This window comes from Clarias gariepinus, chromosome 23 (genome assembly GCF_024256425.1).
Source record: "Clarias gariepinus isolate MV-2021 ecotype Netherlands chromosome 23, CGAR_prim_01v2, whole genome shotgun sequence".
Classification (NCBI taxonomy): domain Eukaryota; kingdom Metazoa; phylum Chordata; class Actinopteri; order Siluriformes; family Clariidae; genus Clarias; species Clarias gariepinus.
In genome coordinates this window covers 21,950,496-21,970,180 of record NC_071122.1, presented here as the reverse complement: position 1 = coordinate 21,970,180, position 19,685 = coordinate 21,950,496, and the positions used below count along the sequence as shown (strand labels likewise).

The 19,685-nt window shown below is 40.9% G+C and overlaps 1 protein-coding gene across 9 annotated transcripts in view; it reads left to right on the top strand.

Annotated features, from left to right (window-relative positions):
• magi1b (membrane associated guanylate kinase, WW and PDZ domain containing 1b) overlaps window positions 1-19,685 on the top strand; it is a 158,602-nt gene that overhangs the window by 131,773 nt on the left and 7,144 nt on the right. For 6 of the 9 annotated variants that reach the window (XM_053483963.1, XM_053483960.1, XM_053483962.1 and 3 more), the window contains 7 exons: window positions 879-970; window positions 4,704-4,896; window positions 7,624-7,941; window positions 10,919-11,122; window positions 13,643-13,736; window positions 13,884-13,971; window positions 16,818-16,961. In XM_053483963.1, coding sequence (XP_053339938.1) covers window positions 879-970; window positions 4,704-4,896; window positions 7,624-7,941; window positions 10,919-11,122; window positions 13,643-13,736; window positions 13,884-13,971; window positions 16,818-16,961 — 1,133 coding nt within the window. The remainder of the gene's footprint in view (window positions 1-878; window positions 971-4,703; window positions 4,897-7,623; window positions 7,942-10,918; window positions 11,123-13,642; window positions 13,737-13,883; window positions 13,972-16,817; window positions 16,962-19,685) is intronic. The other 3 variants (XM_053483958.1, XM_053483961.1, XM_053483964.1) reach the window with 3 other exon arrangements.

Genomic DNA, 19,685 nt, shown 5'->3' with positions numbered 1-19,685 from the left:
TAGACTGATTAGACGTGGAATTATAGTAGATGACGGGTATTGCTCTAGTTTTTCAAACTCAAGAGTTTGAAAGAGTTATGTTTTCATTTGTTCGCTATTTGGTTTGGCTTGTTTTCTGATTCCATGTGTTTAATGGAAAGGCCAAAAAAATCTTAAAGGGTTGTGAAAATCCATTGATGAAAAGAAGCTGGCTGAATCTTGAACAAGCGAGCAAGTCTTGAGAACATGAATTCAATAAATGATGAGAAAACTATATATAAGTAAAGTATAGCGTGAAATACTTTTTGTGTATCTAATCCAGAGCTTATTTCTTTTTCCTTTTCTTTTACAGTCAAATTTCCAGAGCACCCGGGGTTCGATTCAAACAGGCAAAAACGCTGCATATGTAAACGAACCTTAAAAAAACACACTCAGTCCAAAATGGCATTTATATTCAGAGCATGATTGGGTGTTATCCCATGGTCCGGGTTAATGCTAATTAGTTACTATTCCTGTCAGTATATAAGAAGCCTGAATAAATAAGATATATGTTGCATTCTACTCTTTGCTCATTTCTTCTAGTCCATTATTACTTCATTCAGGCTAGAATGATTTACAGGATCATTTTCACAGGGTAATAGTTGCCGCTGCAGGCCTGGCTGTCGATTGTAAGGCCTTATGAAAAATTGAACCTGACCGTAATTCTGATTGGGTCCAACCCCAGGTGCAACTGTTAAAATGATGACATTATTAGCGCCAATGCCGCTTTTTTTTTTTTTTACCGGCGTTCGTGGCTGCTGCTGAACTTGCCGAGCGCAGAACAGTGGGAATGATTAAGACCATTTGCATCATGCGGCATGTGAATTGACCGTGGCCTTGGGTTATTTGTTCCTTTTCAGTCCCAGACTCCCAGGAGCAGGATATCTTCCTGTGGAGGAAGGATACAGGCTTCGGTTTCAGGATCCTTGGAGGGAACGAACCAGGAGAGCCAGTAAGTTTTTTTTATTTATTTATTTATTTTATTTATATAATAATGGCAGCGATAATGCTTTATCTTGGAGAAATGATACACACATTACAATTAGCACTGTTTAAGCTTTCGACGCTTGACATGAGTGTTAACTGTTGATGGGACAAATTTCGGTTGTATTCGATCAGTTAAATTTGGAGAACGGTGATCAATTTTAATCGTTAAAATTCCTAAACAAGTCATGTTGCATGTTTTTTGCAATACTCTTGCTCATGACACAGTTGTTTTTTACGGCTAACTGGAATTAATATAGCACTATAATTAACCAGGAAGGAAAATAGTTACTTTTGTACTAAATACAACTTTAAAAGATACCAAATTGATTTAGCTCAGTGTGACTGAAGACGCTTCGTATGAATCTCGGTTGAACTTTGGAACACATTTTTGCACGGACAAGGGTTGTGGAATTTGGCCTTGGTTACTTACTTGTATTTGGAGAAAAACTATCAAAGAACTCTATTGTACTGTGCAGTCAAAGTATTTATTAATTGATCATCAATTGGTTAAACTTTTATTCTCCATCAAAGCAAATTATAGTATCATAAAACTGTATTTGTTTTCTCTTTTTTTCTCTTGTTTTTAAAGAATGTTGTGTTTCCAGACCACTCAGCCCAACAGCAATTCTAATTAGATTTTCTCCTTGAAATAAAAAAAGAAAAATTACAGAATGTTGGTTTGGTAACAAGAATTTGAGCAGAATTTTAAAAACTGCATGTAACCTACTACAAATAATATCTAAAATATTTTAATTTTGCATCTTGTTGACACAGTTGGCAGAATTTGGCTGCTTTTTACAGTAAGTCCGTTATTGTTGGAGAATTACATGACAGCCATCAGTTTCCAAAAAATGAAAAGATTCTGGCAGGAATTATTGCAGTGTCACTAATGTTTGTGGTTAAACCTACTGAAATCTTTTGGACTGCTTCTTGTAAACATTTCCAAATAAAAAATAAACTATGCGTCTAAGACTCATGAAATTTTCCCCGTTTTTTTCCCTCCAGTAACACCAATCATAGTCTCTGTAATCAACCGTTTCATTTTATGCACTACAGTAAATATCATTTATGCCATACAGTCTTTCAGCCATATAGTCATGCATGGTTATGAAGCACTTCATCACGACTGCAGTCAGTAATACAAATTAGCTGCTGTTTTGCTTTGTGTGAAACTATGAGTAATGTCCTTCTTGAAGGCCCTGACCGTTTGCAGCACACAGTACAGCTGAAATTTCAACCTGAATCTTAACATTTGTCCTGGGTGTACTTTGACAAATCTGTTTGTTTTTTTTGTTGTTGTTTTTGTTTTGTTTTTCTCAAGGACATCCCGGGTACATTCTGGAAAAAAAAAAAAAATCTTTTCTCTTTTTAAATATAACACAAATCACGTTCTTAAAAATCCAGATCATACTGGTTCTTATTTATTTAGGTTATATACGGCAAGATGTATAAAAGTAAAAAAAAAAAAACCTGAATTTTGAAAAGCACCTCATTTCCAATTCAATATTATGTCTTGAAGTATTATGTTTGTCATATGAACAGATGGACAGCACACTGATGCTCAGGAACCTAACCTGAGTTCAAGGTGAAGATATGGATCTTAATCGGATTTTAAATCCTTTAACCCTTAAACCTTTTGCATTACTGTGTGTCAAATTTTTTCAGCACGTCCTAGGCAATATGATGAACTGAATTTTATTACATTTTATCCTATACAAACATCACTAAGAAGAAAAATAAATAAATAAAAATAAGTCACATAGGCGAAGAAACAGCACAGATACATTTGATATCAAGCCAAGTAGTCAAGCCAAGTAGGCTTTTATTGTCACTTTTTATTTTTTTATTGTTCATGAACTGTTCATCAATTGTTGTTAATCAATATTGTGTATCTGCTTAAGTTTTAATGGTTAGTTTAGTAATAAGAGCATTGTTGCTGAAGAGGCGACACTAAGATGTGATGAGGATGTAGAGTTTTGGTCCTGCTATTCTAATTCAAAGACTAAAACCAACCAGACACCAATGTTTTATCTATATCTAATATTAATTTTATTGTGGTGTTTTTTTTTTTTTTTTGACAGCATTTTGTTTCTATAATATAAGAATCACCACGTCACTGCTGTCCTATTTGAGGACTAAGATAAATACAGCTATAAATAGAGTTTATGTAACAACAGACGATTTAAAAGGTCATCTACCTGATCTTCATGTTAAACGGCATTATATAGAGAGAAACGGTGCATTTTTATAACTGTTTATTTATTTGCAGTAGAGCTGCACACTTAATCGTGTAGAAATCTAAATCGTGATTATTGAATTATTAAATCACAGAAGGCTACAATTTATTACAGATGATGTACAAACAGTCGGGAATTCGTGTATAGTTTGTGTATTGGCAAGCATCCTCATAAGATCATTTGTCCAATTATTTGCTTTTAGCCGAAATAAATTATTTTTAAAACACAAATGTGCGTTTAATAGTTACATATCACAGTTTGAATTGCAAGCGCAATATGTGTCAAAATGGTCACAGTGTGTTTTTTTTTTTTTTTTTTGTTTCTAATCAAATCATGCAGCCCTAATTTGCAGCAACAAGCACCACTAACTCTGCTTCGACGAGCTGTTTGCTTTTATTTATTTCTTTTTTTTAATCATTGATTTCCTCCGATCTTGGACTGCCTGCTGAGCGATTTCCTTTGATCAGCCCATTTTTGCTACACCTGCATAAACTAGAACATTTTTCTGTAAACTATATGAACTATGAAGATAAATTGTACAAGAGCAAATAAGTGGGCAGGAGCTTAATCCAGTGCAGCTGAAGCTGATTCCCCCATCTGCGCCCGAATCGACATTTCACACAGGTTTCATGAATCAGACACAGATTTGCTCGGACGTCATCCTGTGCGCTCGAATCTGTGCTCGTTTCTGGGCAGGTTTGATGAATAACAGCCACTGTATCCACCGTGCCGGCTCTTAAATATTATAATTAGCGTAGTCTGGGGCTCTTCAGTCTTTTGAAGCCTGTGCCTTTCCTCTCACAGGGTAACAAAGATGAATCCAGAGCCTTTTGAAGATGCTCCAAATGTAACTTGGCAGGTCTCACCGTCAGCGTTTGCGCTTCGCTCATGACAACCCCTTTCCATGTAGAGAGCGCAGCGTGCCACATTACAAGAGCCTCGATCTCTAGAAGGACTTGTGCCGCGTGTGTATGTGTGTGTTTTCATCTTGGCTTCCCTGTCTTAGGAGAAAAAATAAAAAATAAAATCTCCCAGGCCACCCATGTTCTCCAATCAGGATGCCAAATTAGTTTGAATCTGATTCAGATGGCCGTGCTGGTTACTCGGCTTGAGTTTTTCCACAGGGATTTGGTCTATAAGGGGTGTACTAATACGGAGAGCACCAACCCTCAATTTATTCACAATTAAACTGAAATTTGAGTGCAGATATGCAGCCAAGCCTCAAGGCATCCACAGACAAACTCTTTCTGTTGTTGTGTTCTTTAAACGTTATATACAGTACAGGCACACACACAAAAAAAGGTTATTCTTGAGCCAAGAAATAAAATGCTTATGTTCCTTTATTTAAGTCACACCCATCGATCTGAGGTTCTTTGAGTGAGAACCTAGAGTAAAACCATCTTTTTTTTTTTTTTGTCCAAAAACACAGTCTCTAGGACTTACCTTCCTCCTTCTTTCCAGATTTACATAGGCCACATTGTGAAGTACGGTGCGGCCGACGAAGACGGGCGCCTGCGCTCCGGAGACGAGCTGATCTGCGTGGACGGAACGGCGGTGGTGGGCAAATCCCATCAGCTGGTGGTACAGCTCATGCAACAGGCAGCCAAGCAGGGCCACGTCAACCTGACTGTCAGACGCAAGACAGGATATGGAGGTGAGAATCTACCAATCACTATAAAAACTATTTAAACTATCACGCTCAAGTATCCTCTGGAAGCACTCCAATCCAAGGAAATCCTATTTTAAAAAATGAATCTGAGGAAGTGTTTACCTACGTTACCTTTCAAGCGTGAAGGAATTTACTGGAGTCTGTCATTTGGATCGGTCACTTCAGGCTACAGTACATTTCCCAGAACAAACTGAAAAGGTTCCTTGGAAAGTGAAGAACCCTCAACTATCTGAAAAACTCCTTCTGAAGACATCTCTCCGAAAGTGATATCTATAAGAGCGAATCATTTGGATTTGTCAAAGTACAAAAAGAAGTAACACTGTGGAAAGTGAACAGCCCTTAACTAGATGAAGGAAAAAAAACAGTGAGGAACCCATGTGTGTAGAAGAAATGGTCTTTATTAGTCGATACTAAATTTATATTATAGTACAGTGAAACATTTTATCTTCAGGTAGAGTTAGAGTGCACCCATGGGTCGCCCACGATTAGTGTTCCTGGAGGAAACGGGGTTAATGACAACTTGGTGGAGATGAGGCATGAACCTCTGACCTTCTGATCAGTAAGAAAGGAGCCTTGACCCACCGACCTACTCTCACACACTGGCTCTGTCTAAGAGTGTAGACATTTATCAGAGATTATCCTTTGGCACAACAGCGTCGTGACTAATTTGTGTAAAAATCACTGAAGATGAATGCAGATGTATTCGGGTGTTGCTTTATACTACTATTATTTGTGGCATTGTAGGATGATGTGCCGGAAATGTATGTTCAGAACAAAGTTTTTCATGAAAGCACCGTCTTTGGAATAATTTTTATTTAGCAAAATCCAGGAGGTGTCAGGTCTATGTACAATTGATATTACAGTCCTGCCCTGCCTTCCTAATGTACTGTAACACCCTGTGACTGTGCCCCTTTTAATGGGATTATAAATAATTCAAAACATGGTCTAATTATTCATCTGTACAGGACAGATTTTATTTAAATGATGGTTCACACTGCATGTTAATGAAGTAGCCATCTCCGGATCCCCGGCTCCGGTCTCTTTAACAAGCTGTTCCAGGGACCATGTGAAATAGCGACCACGCTCAGCTTCATGGTGTTCCTGCTCCAAACGTGAGTGATCTAGTGCGGTGGATCCAAGCAAGCATGGAACTGCAAGGCAGTGGATGCCATCCCAAAACAAACCCCCGTCTGGCACCCTCTGAGAATCTCTTTAAACATCTGACATTATCCATGCCTCATTTACGGCATGAATCGAGAACCAAGCTCGGAGCATTTGTTGTGGGTGTGAAAATGTCTCTGCAGCCTTGACGGGAGGCTGAGCAGCGATCGTAAACATGATCGAGCGTGCTTCAGTCGCCTCCCCTCCTCCTCCTCGTCCCGCCAGCTGATGAAAAAGTCCAGACTTTGTACACTATGACATAATGGTGCACCGCTAAGCGGCTTTACGTTCACGAATCTCCCTCCACCGTGGCCGAACCTCCAGCTCATGCTCCGTGCCTGATCCATGACAGCGGAGCCAGTAGACTGTAGCGGAAAAAGAAAATAGGTCAACTCGTTCCTCAGGGACCTTACGAGTTATTATTGGACTGCTGCAAAATGGAGGCAACCAGTATTGTTTATTCCGGTTTCCAAATATGTATCATCTTGGGTTAGGATGGAAACCGATGATATGGAGGAAGACATCTTAAAAGGGAAGTTCGGACTCCTTATTGATTTGATTTTCATTTCCTAAATGGATAATTTTATAATGTGTGTGCACTCATGAGCTTCATTCCTAATGGACCAACAGGATACAAATCAGATTTCGGTGTACTTCACTATTTTTTTGGGGGAGCGTTACATATAGCTGGCACAATTCCATTTATCTGTCGTATAATAATAATAATAATAATAATAATATGCATGCAAACCATGAAAACATCCATAGAATGACTTCAAACGTAATCCTAAATAATCCCCTTGAGACGACATGCTATACATCTCCAACAAGCAGCAGTGAAGCACGACTTCCTGGCACGCTGCCTCGTTGCTCTGTTAGCTAGAAGTCAGCATTAAAGGACAACTCAACATCAAGCAATGTTCTTAACTGCTTTAAGGCTCTCTAAAAAGGAAAAGAAGGCAGGGAAACACTCATTCGGAAGGTTTTCTGACAGTTTAAGTGGTATCAGCAATTTCAGGGGAAAGAACCTAGAGTACATAAACAGGCTTTTTTTTATTATTATTATTATTATTATTGGTTTTGTCAAAGCACTATTTATAATCTCCAATTATGAAGGCAAGTGTTTTTTTGTTTTGTTTTAGAAGTCAGCAACAGAAACATTGTATACAGTAACTGAAACGCTAGAATATTATTCTAGTCTCATAATAATGAGATAATTTATTAAGCATTGAAATTTTCTGGGTTCATGAAGGGTTGGACTTGATGAGAGCATTTTTGCAGATTGAAAAATTAATTAAAACGTCGATTTGTTCTTTATGGAGAGAGACAAAATATGATTACACTCCATTATGTTATTCAGGGCACCAAATGATGGCTGATGTTTCCAGAACAGATGCTAATGTTGGTCTATTAATATCAGTATTTACTGTAAAGACAAGTATTCAGACCCACATGATCGGTTTCATGATGCTTATTTATTTTTGATTCTGTACAGTGTCTTATGGCAGTTGTTGTGTAATATTAATACCTCGCACCTCCTGATCTTCTCAGTAGCGAAGGTAGACGGTGAGGTTCCTCCGTCTCCGGCTTCGTCCCATCACAGCAGCACCCAGGCTGCGTCTCTGACCGAGGACAAGCGCACGCCTCAGGGCAGCCAGAACTCCCTGAACACGGTCAGCTCGGGCTCAGGCTCCACCAGCGGTATCGGCAGCGGAGGCGGCGGCGGTGGAGGAGGACTAGGTGGCAACAGCAGCGTGGTGCCCAGTGCAATCCAACCGTACGACGTCGAGATCCGGCGCGGAGAGAACGAGGGCTTCGGGTTCGTCATCGTCTCGTCCGTCTCCAGACCCGACGCAGGGACGACTTTTGGTAAGATGAACGCTGCTATTTTTTTTTTTTATTATTATTTTTTATTACTGATGCACTTTGGTGGAGACATTTTTTTTCTTTATGGACTTTCCTAGTGCTCTGGGGCTGAAGGGTTACTTTTGAATCTTTAAACTTCTTCTGTTCTGTCAGCGCACTTTAAACCACAGCGCTGTGGAGTCTCAAAGCTGATAGTTAATTTGGCATACCGTAGGAGCAGCTGTGACAAGAGCACCGCTACAAGGCGTATAATCCCGCCGTTCTAATGCATTATTGATCCTTTATCGCGAAAGCTTACACCGAGGCACAGCCGAGCCTCTACATAATCTAAAACTAATCATGAAAATATTGATGATATGGTTTAACGTCCGTGAGAAAACTATACGTTTTTAAGAATATATATTTTGTAAGGAGTCTCCAGTAACAGTCTGAGGTCGTTGTCTGAAGTCTTTGAAGACGTTTGCGGATGCTCAGCATATTACTAATGTATAGAATTTTTTTATTTTTATTTAAAGTGTAGTGTCATTCTCTAATAAATAAAACATTTAAGGATTTTATGTTACACCGTTACCCCTCTCCACGTCCGTCCGAGAGGAATTTCTATTCCTTACACTATTTTATTCGATTTGATTTTAATCAATGTCTTTAGTTTTTTATTATTATTATTATTATTATTTTCAACAACTTTTTTATTAACATTGTAAAGCGCTTAGATCAACCATGTGGTTGTTATTTAATGTACTATACAAATAATGTGACTTGACTCGGCAGTGTCACGCTGCTACCCCCAACCTTGATTATTTTCCTTTGGCAGCACAACCTGAGTGTCTTACTCTTACAGTAAGTTAACAATAAAACATGCGATGATGGATGAACTCTGCTTTCTGGTGGAGGATACCAGAGTTTGGGGTGTCAGGAACCCTTTATCTGGTTCTGACCAGATAACTCTGGATCAACTTTAGGTTTCTTTATGCGCCTCTTTGGAGTGTGCACTGCAGAAAACTGACAGCCAGTCAAATTTATTGAACTTTTTCTAATATAACATGACATTCAATCATATTTAAAATGAAGTCACCGGTTTCTAGAGCTCTTTTAATATTTGTAAGCTTTTTAGTTTTATTGTCCTGGCAGATATTTGTGCATTGTGTAGATTGGTGTAGGTTGGAGGAATGGCACTCCAGGTACGTGGGGACCAAAGGCCAGTCCGTCCAGTCTGATCCCACAGAAAAGCTAATGTAGCAGATGTAGCTAATGTATCAGGACACCCATTTCAGGGCCTTAGTTCAAAGTCGTTGATCTAAATCCGATTAAGTATCAATGGAATGCACCGGACACACAAGTCAGATCCACGGAGGTCCCACCTTGCAACGCCAGGCTCTGCTGCTAATGTCCCGGTGCCAGACACCACAGCACGCCTACAGAGGTCTTACAGAGCCACGCCCCTAAAGGGTTCAGGTGGCATAAAGGGAGCCTGCATAATATTTTACAGTTTTAATTCCAAGGCTGATCAGTGCGTGTGTTTTGTTGCAGTCTTTATAATAAGAAATAGTCGATAAAGTCGACCATTTAGGACATGCCGTAGGTTTTTCGCAGCGTCTCCACCAGAAGTGCCGAATTTGTAGCATCTTAATAGCACGCCCTGCTTTAGTATTCAAAGCTCTCATGAAAGAAAAACACCAAGAGGATCGGTAAAAACGCCGGGACGAGAACAGTTTATGGTGTTCACAGCCACAGAAGGCAGAACTCGGAAGAAAAGGGCGAGAACGGAGGAATTTTATTGACTCTCCGTTTCCAATAACCGGTGTTTACCGTATGTCTGTTTGCTCAGTTTATGAGCAGATGTCGTCGACTAATCCAGCAACCAGAATCTCTCACCTCTGAAACAACGCACAGCGAGCGGTTGAAGGGTTTCCGTCTTACAGGAGTGATGAAGCGCGAGGGAAGCAGCATTCATTCGTTCTCGGTAATGAAGAATCGAGGCGCAGGGCAGTAAAGCGTGTGGGTGGAAAGAAAGCCTCGGGGCAAAGCCAGAGATGCTGAGAGTCTTGTGTACTCAGTTCTTTATGCAGCACACAAGGCCATATTTCACAAAAAAGCAAGTACTGCTGTGCGTCTGGTTTATTTAAGAGGATTTCTGAGTATTTACAGATGTCAACGTTATTCATACCGTAAAGTGTTTCTTCTCTTAATTACAAGGTTAACGTGCTGAATACTTTAGAACATCTAAATAATATAATCTGTACAGTAAATAATAGCGACCTATGAGTGAATATTTCAGATAATTTATTTCATTTCAGTTTTTTTCCCCCTCCTTTCTAATTGAGTGTCTGTGGAGGATTGAGTGACTTTTGCTAGCTGTGTAATGATCTTCCACATACAGGCACGCCTGGTGCATTTTTTCCCCTAAAGCATCTTTGAGAATTTATTTCTGCGTTCTCCATAATTCATCACGCGCGCACTGTGAGGGCACAAACGCACAGCTGTACAGTGTTTGGAATATAGGTTTTTTTTTTTCGAGTTTGAAAAGATATATTGAATAATTTAGAGACTCTGGATATGAAAAGATTATGAACGCTAAATATGAGCCACTGACGTATTTAAAGGGGGAAAACGTCTTCACCTTCTGCTCTCTTCATTCAGCGCTGAGTTAATGCTTTCCACCTTGAAATAATGACAAAAGTGGTGGTCTGGTCCTTTTCTTTCCTTACTTTTGTTTTTTTTTCTTTCTCTTACTGTCTTTTTTTACGCACTGATCTCTTTGGGAATCGGGGCTGTGATCGTTCTACACTGTAACACGTGGTCATTCTACACTGTAGTTTTTTTTCACTCCATCTTGGGTGGCTTGGTGTATTAACCCCTCTGCCTTCTCTTCCTCTCCTTTCTCTCTCTCTCTCTCTCTCCCTCTCTCTCTCTCTATTACATCTCTATGGACCTATCCATTTTCTTTATGAAAAACACCATTTTGCAAATGCCAAAAAAGCCGGAAACACATGTGTGGCCATGCCTCATAAAATAGGGAGGATCATCGAGGGCAGTCCTGCGGACCGCTGCGGGAAGCTGAAGGTGGGAGATCGCATCCTCGCCGTCAACGGCTGCTCCATCACAAACAAGTCCCACTCGGACATCGTCAACCTCATCAAAGAGGCCGGAAACACGGTCGCGCTGCGCATCATTCCAGGAGACGGTGAGATTCACAGAATAGTTATTTAACATCTAGACATTTTTTAACCTATATTAACTGTGTGTGCATCAGGGACAGGTTACAGTATGTCAGTAAACCCAATAGCACACACACACACGACTTCCTTTATTACTCATTTTTGTTATTTAGGAACATTTCAGAATATTTAATAAACCCAGTTTAGTGATGGTGGCATGGCCTTTGTGAATGTCTATATCCGTAAGGGAGCTGTGGCGCATCCGTCAGCGGCAGTGCAGAAGGTGTGGCCGTTTCCCCCCCATCAGTCTTCACGCCAGATGTGTGACTTCTTATAGATTTCTGTCAATCTTATTGAAATGAAGGAAAGAAGTGTGACCTCCAACCCTGTTGCGTTATTGTAAGAGATTAGGCCCTGTCATGTGACCTCTGTGAGACCCCCGTAAATCTTAACTGAGGATGTGTAGTCTCTGACCCTGTCATTCTTATTCCAAGAGGCGTGGTCTCTGTCAGACCCAATAAAAGAGGCCCAAAGGATGAGAGTCAGTAAAAGACTCAGTGAAAGAGGTGTGGCTTGTGTCGGGCTCAGTGAATGAGACTTCGCCACTGTTAGACCAAAGAAGCAGAGGCATGACCCAGTGAAGGGGGCGTGGCCTCCGCCTGACCCAGTGAAGGGGGCGTGGCCTCCGCCTGACCCAGTGAAGGGGGCGTGGCCTCGCCTGACCCAGTGAAGGGGGCGTGGCCTCCGCCTGACCCAGTGAAGGGGGCGTGGCCTCCGCCTGACCCAGTGAAGGGGGCGTGGCCTCCGCCAGACCCAGTGAAGGAGGCGTGTCATATGTGGCAGGGGTCCCTGTTAGACCACTAACCACATATGAAGTTAAGGAGTTATGTCTTCTGCTCCATCACTTTTATTAAAGATCAGTGGTGAGACTCTAGTCGGTCTTTGTAAAGAGGTGTGGTGTTTGTCAGATCCTGTCAGTCCTGGAGAAGGTGCTGAAGTCTCTGGATTCTGTCCATTTTCACATGTATACAGTTCCAGATAATACAGTACTCCTACTTTAAATGTATGTTTCATGCACCAATCTATGTTCTGGGTTGTGTATTGTATTGTTTATAACCTGAAGCCTGTTCAGCGTTAGTTTGCTTATCCTAATCGACTGAGCTGTTTTTACGCACATCGTTCCCTGCCGTGTTAAACTGCTCCCTCTTTTAATCCAGACCTGTTTTCTCATTTAGCTCTTAATTCTCCATTAGTGCACACGGCAATGAGCTTATAATGAGCATGAGCCAGTTCTGCTCCGGTTTGTTCTGGTCACTAGAGCTTATTGCACTAAGAGCGTGTGTGTGTGTGTGTGTGTGTGTGTGTGTGTGTGGCTAAAGCCTGGACCTGGGCTTCATTAAGAGCTGCGTAATGAAGAGAGAACCTGCTGAAGAAGGCAGTATGTTTTACTCAGAGGTGAACTTTGATTCTTTAGACAAGTCATCTAGCTCAAGCTGTTTGGAGTGGAGAGACTGGAGAGACTGCAGCATGGTGGAGCGAAGAGGAGTAATTTATGATGGCGAACTCTCTGTTGCCGGTGGCATCTGTCTGAGCTTTAATCAGAGGAGAAGGATAGTCCATGTTGCCGTTTTTTTTTATTTATTTCTTTATTTCGTGGTCTGTATGCACAGTGACTGAGACGAGTGGATGTAATTTTGTCCTCCTGTGGATATTTCTAATGTAGCTTTCCTTCTTCTGGTTCGCTGTAAATTTATCTTCCCAACAACAACTCCTCTTGTGCCTGAGACACGTGAGCGGGCACGCTGAATTTTTCAGCGACGTCGGGAAGGAGGGGAAAAAAAAAAAAAGAGTGAGTGAGAAACAAAAGCCTGCTATGATCAGCGGAGTGGAAATGACAGAGAGAGGCTCAGAGGAATAGGTGAATCGAGAGAGGCGCTCTCACACACTCACGTGATCACGTAGTCAGGGTGGTGGTGCAGACCAGACCGACCTGCAAAACTAATCTCCGGTGAGGTTTAATGAATTTCGTGGAAGGAAAAATGCACGGATCGACGGGCTACATTTAATGAAACCTGGAGTGATCCCAGATTTAATAATTTGGTATTAAAGTTAATATTTTTAAAAATGTTTACGCTGATTAACACCGCCACGACGGCACGGGAAAAAAAGTTTTTCCTACCTTTATTTCCGAGAGTGTGCATCTGCGTAGAGTGAAATCCAGCAGCCGCGCTGACAGCAGACAGCAGACAGCGTTCCCTCGCTCTGATGGATGTTATATATACAGATATTTTCCCCAGGTACACCTCAGCGGTGTCAGACCAGCTCCTGAGCAGAGCTTTAATCTATATGCTGCGTTTATGCATTAGCATTTCACTGTAGTGGAAATGCTTTTCTCATGCAGGAGTCAAAGAACCCTGTTTTACACACACAGGAAAAAAAATAATAAAAATGCACGAAGCCATTTATGTGCTGACCTTTTCTCCACTTTACTCAGCCGCTCTCTTTATTCTTGCGCCATAACCATCCGTTTCTGCGTCCGTCCTCAGAGTCCTCGAACGCGGCGCTGCTGACCAACGCTGAGAAGATCGCCACCATCACTACCACACACACACCTCAACAGCAAGCTGCACCTGAGCCAAGGTAGGCGAGACACGCACACGCCTACACACACGTTCATATTTGCTCCTACTCAAACGTAAACCTTCTGTCAAAGTTGATTGTTTTTTTTATATATATATTTGCTCTTACAAGCCTCCACTCAACATGACTTTTGTCTGTTTATCTCAGGAACAACAGCAAACCAAAACAGGAATCTTTCGAGTTCAAAGCGCCTCAGGTTCCTCCTCCGCCAGCCCCCACACAAGCTACCAACCAGGTACACACACTGTCACACACACTCGATCTGAGTTTGCCGTGAGTGAGCTGAGGGAGAAAAAAAATACATCGAGATTCATATCAGGATTCTTTTGTGTGTCAGTTCATGTATCGCTGTTCGTGTTTGTGGTGGGAAAATCTTGTCGTTCCTTTATAATCCTACAGGTGGCGTGGCGTGCTCTAATTTATTCAGACGGTGGCAGGCAGTACCGCATCTTGTGTGGAAGGGAACGTTCGTTTAGAGTTAGGATATTTATAAAAATCAATCAATAAAATGATAAAACAATCAATAGATCGAGCAGTGCAAGCTGAATCGCCGCGTGTAAATGTACAGTATCACTGATTCCCTGCCTTAATACAGTATAAACATACTATATATGTGTGTGTGTGTGTGTGTGTGTATATAATCAAATCTACCATTAATAGTAAAGTAGACGACTAGAGTAATCTATAGAAGTTATAAAATTACACTACGGCTTCACAGCTGCAATACAACTCTTGAAGACATGCTGTTATTGCGCAATAATCAATGATGCAGCCTGGCATAAAGCAGAATTTAGTTTACTACCCATTCCTTTAATATTTTATTCTTTTCTCAAAAGTTTCGTTTTGCCCTCTGTACCAGACTAAAGCACTCAAAATAATTTAGTTTTTGTTTTTCCTGTTTATCAGTTTATAGTCATGTTTAATGTCATGTAAAATAGTTCCCTCACCAGATTCTCTTCTTTACCCTTTCTTGAAATTAATAAGATAAAAGTAATGCAGGGAAATCCCTAAAAGCCACGCCAGCCTCTGTCTTTTCCAAGTGCTGAAATTGAAGGAGTGTAAACACTAAAGAAATCCCACACAGAAAACCTCACACTTAGAATTTAAGTGCTTTATAGATATTCTTATTAATAAACAGCATGGAATATATATATATATATATAGTTTTCTTTAAATGATTTATGTGGACTATATGCCAATAATATGAGACCGTTACCATAGAAACAATGTCATAATGCTGTTACTATCGAAACAGTGTTAAAATAATGTTACGATAGAACCGATGTTATAATGATATTGCTATAGAAACTGTCGTAATGATGTTACTATTGAACGTACTATACTATTGAAACGGTGTTATAATGATGTTGGTGTAGAACCAACGTTATAATGAAGTTACTATAGAAACTGGGTTGTAACTGTTAAAACTGCTGTTATAGAAAACTAATTAAAACCAGTCAGAAGGGAGAATTTAACAAGATGTGGTATAAATAAACGTAGAATATCTTAGTGGAAGGACTCGTTTGATGTTTGAGTTCCAGCAGTACCGTTTTGAACTAAACCTTGATGGGTTAACAAAGACGACGACTTGTCCGATCCTGAAGAATGCTTGGGTGTAACGTGTCTGTAGAAGTGTGGCAACAGTAGAACCCCAACACACACACACACACACACACGCGCACACACACACACACACACACACACACACACACACTATTTTTTGGTCATCATACCCAGGGGTCGCTTGATAAGGCTGATCTTTGGGCTGTATTATTTCCTAGCACGGTCCGTTGGTACATTACAGTATGCGCCAAAATATACAGTACTGAAATGAAAAGACAAACAGTATTAACATGCGGTCATTTGTGAGTTTATTTTTCCTAAAAAAACTAACATACACACTATTAGCGTGTTGTTTTACCACAGTATGCGTAATGTAAGTGTTCGAAGTGTGTTCACTTCATTCACGCAGATTCTTAACTCGGATTCCCGGAGCAAATCGTCTCCCTGCTGCAGACTTCGGCTAGAAGGAGACGACTTGCTCGCGTAATGCAGGCACAGTTCTTGGCAGATCTTTACAGTTGAACACACTCTCCTTCAACATTCTCCACATTTAGGCATCGCGTTGAGCAGGATCGGGGGAATGGGAAGGAATAAATAATAGTTAATTATGAATAATCAAGAGACTCATTTCCCCTACAGATGCACAACACAACTTCCTTTTTACTACTGGGAACACGCGTTTCTGCAGCTATGCCATATCTATAAAAGCATGTGCTCGTCCGCCGATATGAGCGAGTTTCAGTACTGTATCTTTTGTCCGTACCGTATCGTTAGCTAGAATCCACTCAGTCCCTGCTTCATGTCTTAAATTCGAAAAGGCGGCTTGTGTTTTCATTGTGGTTTTGTTGTTTGCCAACTTTTCTAGTTTGGTGTCAGATTTCTGGAAATCGCGTGACCGTAACATTGCCCCCTTTCAATTACCACCTTTCCATGTTGCTCTGTTCTGCGTGTCGTACACAAGTTAAACTCATTCAACAACCACAACATCCTCATCATAAGGATAATGATAAGTATTGACTAGCAGCATCAACATAAACAATTTAAAATCTGTTTAACATTCGATTAAGATCCAAATAGAGGTAATCCATCATCTACCTTTCACTTGACACAATGTCCCCTTGTTTTGTTCTCCTTCCACTTTATACCTAACCAAAAATACCTCCATCCCACACACACACACACACACACACACACACACACGCACACACACACACGCACACACACACACACACACTCTAGTGTGCTGCTGTTATCTATTATTCATACTGTGGCTCCGTCATCACCGCTATCAGCTCTGTGGGTGACTTTCCTGCAGGTGAATTAGGAAACCAGAGCTGAGCTTTAAACTAGAAGAGAGAGAAAAATAAACACACCCAGCCCTACTGACCTTGAGTTTAATAAAGTGTTTATATACATGTTGATCTGTGCTCGCATGCTTAATTGTGTGTGTGTGTGTGTGTGTGTGTGTGTGTGTGTGTGTGTGTGTGTGTGTGTGTGTGTGTGTGTGTGTGTGTTTAGGAGGGGGAGCTGTACTCAGTGGACCTGGAGAGAGACAGTAAAGGCTTTGGCTTCAGTCTGCGTGGGGGACGTGAGTACAACATGGACCTGTACGTGCTGAGACTGGCCGAAGACGGAGCGGCGGGGCGCAACGGCAAGATGAGGGTACGTCCGGACAGATCTTAATCAGGTTGATTGATTAGGTTGCGTTCCAGCCTCAACTACTGGACTAACCCCCAAAACCCAGATGTGTTGAATACTAAACAGACAAACTTGAGCCTGCAAGGATGAGTATCCCAAACACAGCGTAGTACAGAACATCTTAAACAGCACCGCAGTGAACGTTTACAAAGCCCAGAAACTTGGAGTTCTTCTAAGCTCCCTGAAGTTGATCATCTCCATACGGTACTGACCAAAAGTAGTGAATTTTTTCGTATGTTTTACTGTGACAGGATGCAAAGTGCTTAAAGATATCATTTAAAAATCGGGTGTTTATGTAACGCCCTCAGCAGCAGCCTCATTTCCCCTCTCATCCACTCAGCATTCAGCATCAGCAGTGTACTAATCACCGGCCTGATCATCTGCCATCATCTGCACCCATGCTTTAGGTCAGATGGGTTTTTTATGCTTGAATGATTCAGAGGTCACCGTGTGGCTTAACAAACAAAAAACATACGAGAGACAAAAAGTCGTCCTGGAGAATTACATAAAAAAACATGAACATCTCTTTGGAAGCAAAATATAAAGAAATGATTCAGGCTGCAAAACGTTTGCACAGTACTACTGTATATAAAACTATTTAACTTCTGTTCTGTAAATTACTGGCATTTCCATGCAGAATGTATTCCCACCTAATACCCGGTGCTGCTGCAACAGACTCCACATCCACAGAAATAAAGCGCATGGAATCTTAAGATGAGTGAATAATAATCTTTTTTAAAAATGGCACTTGAAATGTGACCGTAGTTAATATAAAGGAGATTACCAAGGCAACCAAATCGTGTTGTCCAACAGCTACATACTGTACACTATGAACTGAAGCTGAAGCTGAAGAGGATGTGAACGGTTGCCAGTTTTCCAGTTTAAGTGCTGATCTGTATGTGATCTGATCCTTTTTTTTTTTTCCCAAAGTGACATTGACTTTTTCACTGATTTTGGCTGTGCACTGAGCACTCAGAGAACACTACGATGCAGTGAGAAAGAGAAAAATAAAAATGACGTCAGTAGTTTTTCATTCAGTTGAGTGAAAGGGTCAGCTGGAGCAATCGTGAGCTCCAGCTCCTGTAATAAGCCGCCTGTGCAGCTCAGATCGCTAGTTAGCGTTGGATTGTGCTGGAGTTAAAGCTGAGGGAGGATGTGAGAAGGTAACGGCACTCGGGCTCAGGAACGCTGGAACACCGGTGAAGTGGTGTTTCCCTGGAGAACAGGACTGACGGATAACCTAAAGGCAAGCAGGAAACCAGAACAAAAGGATTCCTACAGTACCTTGTCTTTGTTTTTTCATTTGCATTGATGTCTCAGCGACGCTTTTCTCTGACTTCTGTGCTGTCACTGATGTATGAAGATGTTCTTGATTTCCAGCTGTTCCTTGGTCCGTGTGCGCCGCATTCATTTGATTTTCATTTTGAAATGAAATTGCAACTACAAGAAAACATTTATTTTTTGTTTTTCTTGGCACAGACTGAAATATGATCATCTTTTTTTCTCCCCCATGAAATTACTGCAGAAAGAATATAATACCGGCTTGTTTTTAAAAGTCTAGACATCAAATATTCATGGATCCAGCTATGAAAAAAAGATTCCAAAAAAGTATGCGTGAGCGCTCAGAGCCGACTTGGAAGCAGAAGAAAGCGGCAGCTTCGAACGGTCAACCGGGAAATATGAAAATCTAAAAATGTTTGAATCCGCTTGATCCACACATGGCGGCGTCACCAGCAGAGGAATATATATGGATCTGAACAGGAAAGAACGGGAATATAGCGAAAAGATGTCAGCAAGATGACATCGTCAGGTTGAGTCGTATACAGATGGTAAAATGTTTGGATCTGATGTTTTCAGACACCCTGCCTTTCCATCACACTCTGTTACTATGTTTAAAACCCTACAGTTATTCTTATATTGACCGTTACTCCTCTCACTCCCTTCTACCCCGGGTCATTAAAGAGCGTTTGGTACTTTTATCCCAAAGAGATTTTTGCAACTTTTATTGCAAATTTATTCTGGAAAAAAAAAAAATTAATGTAGACAATATACAGTACCGTGCCAAAGTTTTAAACCCCCATTAATTGATGAAGAAGTTAAAGAAACTGGATCTTTACTGGATGGTTTTACTGGGACAGGCTGCAGAGTGCCTAAAGATACAATTTAAAATAAGGGAAATAAGTATTTGATTCCCAAGCAAAACAAGACTTAGTACTTGGTAGAGAAACCCTCGCTGGAAAGCACAGTGGGAAGACGTTTCTTGTAGTTGGGACGCATTTTGATCCACTATTCTTTACAGATTTTCTCTAAATGTTTAAAGTTTTTTGCCTGTTGCTTGGCAACTCAAAGTTACAGCTCTCTCCGTAAATTTGGTATTGGATTAAGGTCTGAAGACTGGCTGAACCACTCCATGACCTTAATGTGCTTATTCTTGAGCCACTCCTTAGTGGCCTTGGCAGGATGTTTGTGGTCATTTTCATGCTGGAAGACCCATCCACAACCCATCTTTAGGAGGTTCTTATAAAAAATTGTACAACACATGGCCTCATCCATTGGCCCCCTCACTGCAGCAAAGTCAATCTGTACCTCTGTAGCAGAGAAACAGCCCCAAAGCATAATGTTTCCACCTCCGTGCTTGACTATAGGGACTGTGGTGTTTTTAGTGTCATAGTCAGCATTTTAATTCCT